This window comes from Perkinsus marinus, assembly GCF_000006405.1.
Source record: "Perkinsus marinus ATCC 50983 genomic scaffold scf_1104296966216, whole genome shotgun sequence".
Taxonomy (NCBI): domain Eukaryota; phylum Perkinsozoa; order Perkinsida; family Perkinsidae; genus Perkinsus; species Perkinsus marinus.
In genome coordinates, this window is record NW_003204008.1 from 1 (window position 1) to 5136 (window position 5136).

At 47.4% G+C, this 5136-nt stretch overlaps 3 protein-coding genes across 3 annotated transcripts; all 3 read left to right on the forward strand.

The window, feature by feature from the left end:
• Positions 1 to 247: 247 nt before the first annotated feature.
• Positions 248 to 951, forward strand: Pmar_PMAR024332 (hypothetical protein; the record flags this gene model as incomplete). Its single annotated transcript, XM_002769250.1, has 2 exons — positions 248 to 863; positions 941 to 951. The coding sequence occupies 2 exons, from the start codon at positions 248 to 250 to the stop codon at positions 949 to 951; spliced, it is 627 nt and encodes a 208-aa protein (XP_002769296.1).
• Positions 952 to 1915: 964 nt separating this feature from the next.
• Positions 1916 to 3036, forward strand: Pmar_PMAR024333 (UDP-glucose 4-epimerase, putative; the record flags this gene model as incomplete). The annotated part of the gene is made up of 2 exons (XM_002769251.1): positions 1916 to 2017; positions 2074 to 3036. 2 exons carry the CDS (start codon positions 1916 to 1918, stop codon positions 3034 to 3036), a joined length of 1065 nt encoding a protein of 354 aa, XP_002769297.1.
• Positions 3037 to 3321: 285 nt separating this feature from the next.
• On the forward strand, positions 3322 to 5136 carry Pmar_PMAR024334 (UDP-glucose 4-epimerase, putative; the record flags this gene model as incomplete). Its single annotated transcript, XM_002769252.1, has 5 exons — positions 3322 to 3438; positions 3485 to 3793; positions 3839 to 3972; positions 4567 to 4657; positions 4719 to 5136. Coding segments are annotated over exons 1-5 (1051 nt in total), but the record flags the coding sequence as incomplete, so codon positions are not given.

A 5136-nucleotide genomic window follows, 5' to 3' on the forward strand; every position in this document is an offset into this window, starting at 1 on the left:
TGACTTTCCTCAGGTCACTCTTTGTAGAGCTTCCCATGCCTATGATCAAGGTCGACTCTCGAGAACGCATTCCTACTGCACCACTCGATCGGCTCTACCTGTGTCCACTAAACGTGTTGGCAATGCCCTTGATGGTGTGGACTGGCCCAAGCAGACAGTTTATATCGAGCGATCAGCTTGTATGAGCAACGACGATCTATTATCATATCATCTTTGGAGTTCCCCTTCTGAGCATCGCAATAGACTCATGTGTATTCAGAAAACAACCGAAGTTGCAACGCGTGCATTCGAGGCTGTGGGCGTTGACGCCTTCTTGCTAGCTGGCAGTTTGCTGGGCTGGCAGCGTCACGGTGGCGGGCAGATCCCGTGGGACACCGATGGTGACACGGGCATTTCACAATCACAGTGTGTCACCGTTATGAAAAGAAGTGATTCTAATGCTACTAATATCGCCGGTCTGGTGAAGCCTCACGTCCCCGAAGGTTTCGAACTGAAGTACTTTGGTGGGAAGGGCACCACAGATCATCCCGAAAATGAATTCCCTGGATGTGATTTCAAACAGTTGAGAATCACGTCGGTCTACCAGAAGCAGGCATGCTTTACTGACATCTATTTGGTGTTGGATGAGGACGTCGGAGACTGCCATTGCTCGACAGCTAGTGCTGACTCTTGCGTTCGCGCCGTACCTGAAGTGTGCCCTAACAAGTCAAGTCTCCTCCCAGTGGTGAAGGCTTGGTTGAACGGTGAGGTTAACGTTAATCTGCCGCATAACTTGACGGACGTTCTGAAGGCCTTTTATGGGAAGATGCCAGCCGGGACGGACATTCTAAATCTAAAGCCTGTTCCGAAGAATTGGGCATTTGGTGAGAGTCATGCTGTTGTTGTCGGTGAACTGATAACCGATTCTACGAATCATTTTTCATTACCGTTTACAACACAGGTCTTCTCTGAACTCACAGTTGGCTGCTTATTATTTTCAATCTTACTCTTGCTATGTGTTGGACTAGTTTTGTTGCGTCGCCGATGGCACCGTCGAAACTACGTCTCTCTACCGTATCACTAGCCACTTGTCTTAAGCTCATGCTCTTGAGACCTATAGTGGTATTTATTCTTGCACAAGTATATATTCTATAACTCGATGAAGGTAAAGAACATATTATATTATGAATTTTGTCGGGGCCTAGTCAGCAAACTAAAGCTGTTGAGTTTGGCTGAGTTTATGTCAAGCTCGCATCAACCGACGTGAACAATATCATTACTCGAAGGGTGTCGGGGTATCAGTTGATGAACTCTTAAGGACAACAGAACAAGGGAACTCGAGCTAGAGCAACCAATACTACGACCCTAGGACAATAACAATAAGCGCACTACCTGCACTTAAGTTCTGTACGGATGCACACACTTAGCAGCACAGTAATCGATATTGGGCTCATTCGGTATAAAGAGGAAGGCGAAGGTTTGATGAGATAACAAGGGTGTAGGCAAACTGGACCCACAACAAGGGTTAGGGGAGTAAAGCACAATCCACACGTGTGCTGATTTCCTACTCCACAACTTTATTCGAATGATAATTACTAAGTTGCTATGAGTCGGTCGGTAGTTACATCTTAGTATAACTTCGCTCCGCCTTGCCGAATCTGGAAAATCGCATCCCGGCCACAGCTTGTCGTCTGCTAGGCTTAGTGCATTCGTCGTACACTCCATACACGATAATGTGCAGTTACACTGGTAGTTCACAGCGTCCATTTAATGGCATTCTGGACTAACGCGTTTTGATGAGTTTAGATCCCTCCTACAAAACCTATCAAGTTCTCATAAGCATCCATGTTGATCTACACAGAATCGGTCGGCGCTTCGTGTCTAGGATTCATCCTATTGCCTTTGCAGATCTTTCATCTCAACTACAGTTCCTATAATGGCCGTCTCTGCAAGCACCAAGGCTCGCGTCCTATGCACTGGTGGCATGGGTTACATTGGCTCGCATACCATCGTCCAACTCCTCAAGGCTGGATATGATGTACCCCCCAGCTTTCTCTCCAGTCTTCACCACCGCATATCTTTTATTCTTCTCAGTGCGCTATCCTTGATAACCTGTCCAACTCCAACCCGATCGTCCTCGAGCGTCTGAAGACCATCACCGGTGTTGACGTGCCTTTCTTCAAGGCTGATTGCTGCGATGCTGAGGCCATGGAGAAGCTCTTTTCTACTGAGCATTTCGACTGCGTCATCCACTTTGCTGGTTTCAAGGCCGTCGGCGAGAGTGTTGAGAAGCCTCTGATGTATTACTATGATAACATCACTGGTACCATCAACCTCATGCAGGCCATGGTCAACAACAATTGCAAGAGAGTTGTCTTCTCTAGCAGTGCTACTGTGTACCAGCCCCAGGAGAGACCCCTTGTCGAGACTGATGCCCTCGGGCCCATCAACCCCTATGGTCAGACAAAGCTTATGACCGAGCAAATCATGGAGGATGTCTGCGTTGCTGATAAGGAGACGAAGGTTGAGCTTCTCCGTTACTTTAACCCTGTTGGTGCTCATCCCTCTGGTCTCATCGGCGAATCACCCAATGGTCGCCCTAACAATTTGATGCCCTATGTACAGCAGGTTGCTGTTGGCCGTCGTCCCTGTGTGAATGTATTCGGCAACGACTATGACACTCCTGATGGAACTGGAGTCCGTGATTATATTCATGTTATGGATTTGGCTGATGCTCACGTCAAGGCCGTCACCTACCTACTACGTGATGATATTCACGGCACCCACATTCACAATCTCGGCACTGGACGTGGTGCTAGCGTTCTTGAGATGATCCACGGTCTCGAGGAAGCTTCAGGGAAGAAGATTCCTTACAAGATCGTTGCTCGTCGTCCAGGTGACTTGGGGAGTGTTATCTGCAACCCTGCTCTGGCCGAAAAGGAGTTGGGATGGGTAGCCACTCGTGATATGAAGACTGTTATGGAGGACTCCTGGAGGTGGCAGAGCGAGAATCCCTATGGTTACGATAAGGAGGCTCCTAAGGAGGAGGCTGAGTAGACTGTACTCAGCCAGTGCTCCCCACCGTGCTAGGCTCATTATCATACCTTTATCATGTTCAGTGTGGACCTACTACTACCAAATAGGTATAACTTTGTTTCCGTTTCTAGCAATTCCTAAGGTATCTCACCAGAGGTATTATGCATACTGTCACAACTGAGCTAGAGTTGTTGAGTTTATATGAATTAGAATGAATCTAGTGGTTGGTTTGGATGTCTTCCGCAGTGAGAAGTCGTCTGCTATCGAGTCCACGGTCATTCATATGTTGATGATCGTTAACTTGTCAGCTCCCTACTTAGTATTATGACAGGTAAGGCTTCTAAGGGTAGAGTTCTATGTACCGGCGGAATGGGCTACATTGGTTCGCATACCATCGTGATGTTACTTGAGGCAGGATATGATGTGAGAATTCTCTAAGTATGGTCGCGGAGAATTATGTTCCTTTTAGTGTGCTATTGTGGATAACCTATCGAACTCTTCGGTGGAGGTATTGAATCGCCTCAAGACCATTACAGGGGTAGATGTGCCTTTTTTCAACGCGGACGTTGGTGATGTTGATGCCATGGAGAAGCTATTCCGGGATGAGAAGTTCGATTGTGTCATTCACTTCGCGGCGTTCAAAGCGGTAGGTGAGAGCGTTGAGAAGCCTCTGATGTACTACCGTAATAACATTGGAGGGACCATCACTATGCTGGAAGCTATGCTGAAATACAACTGCAAGAAAGTTGTCTTTTCGAGCAGTGCTACGGTGTATCAGGCAAGTTTGAGAACGGTCCTTGCGGTGTGAAGTATTTGTTCATAGGCCAGTGAGAAGCCCCTGACTGAGGACTGGCCGCTAGGACCGATTAATCCATATGGGCAGACCAAGAGGATGATGGAACAAATACTAGAGGACTGCTGTGTCCCAGATAAGGAGATGAAGGTTGAGCTGCTGAGGTAATAAGGATGGACTTGGGAGCGATGGGGTTTGTAAGAGTAGTAGTAGTAGTAGTAGTAGTAGTAGTAGTAGTAGTAGTAGTAGTAGTAGTAGTAGTAGTAGTAGTAGTGGTAGTGGTAGTAGTAGTAGTAGTAGTAGTAGTAGTAGTAGTAGTAGTAGAGTTTCCTCGAGAATCTCGAGTCGAGGTCGTGTCTCGAGCCGAGATATGGAAACGCTCCCTCCAGAGGTTTGAGGATGTGTTTCTCAGTGGTGCATTATTCTTGATCACTGTTTTTCAGCCAAAAACTTCTCTGCGTATCGTTCAAATGTTCGGAGACGAGTAATGTCTGATGGTCTGACCTAAATTGCCATGGACGTGTTGTGCTCTTTTGATGTAGTGGTTGTAATCGCCACGTGGCCTAAAGATACCCGTAGTGTATGAATGTACAGCACGAACGATTCTGCTACACCCAGTGATTATGCAGTAAGCATATGAATTTGGTAGTGCTTGAATCGACTCACGTAACCATTGGCGTAGACAAACACGATATGGTTGACAGTTGGGCACATTCAGATTGGAAGTTTCATGTATTCCACAGACTGGCGATGATCAGGTACTTCAATCCTGTCGGTGCGCATCCGTCGGGTCTCATTGGGGAAGCTCCTTCAGGATATCCAAACAATCTTATGCCCTTCATTCAGCAAGTAGGCTAATTCGGATTCTCACTTAGTCGAACCGGTGTGGCCGTAATTCTATGTTGTTCAGGTTGGTATCGGACGACGTTCGCATCTCAACGTGTTCGGTAACGACTATGACACACCTGATGGAACTGGAGTCCGTGATTATATTCATGTTATGGATTTGGCTGATGCTCACGTCAAGGCCGTCACCTACTTACTACGTGATGATATTCACGGCGCGCACATTCACAATCTCGGCACTGGACGTGGTGCTAGCGTGCTTGAGATGGTCAAAGCTTTTGAGGAAGCTTCAGGGAAGAAGATTCCTTATAAAGTCGTTGCTCGTCGGGCCGGTGATCTCGGCAGTGTTATCTGCAACCCTGCTTTGGCCGAAAAGGAGTTGGGATGGGTAGCCACTCGTGATATGAAGACTGTTATGGAGGACTCCTGGAGGTGGCAGAGCGAGAATCCCTATGGTTACGATAAGGAGGCTCCCGAGAAAG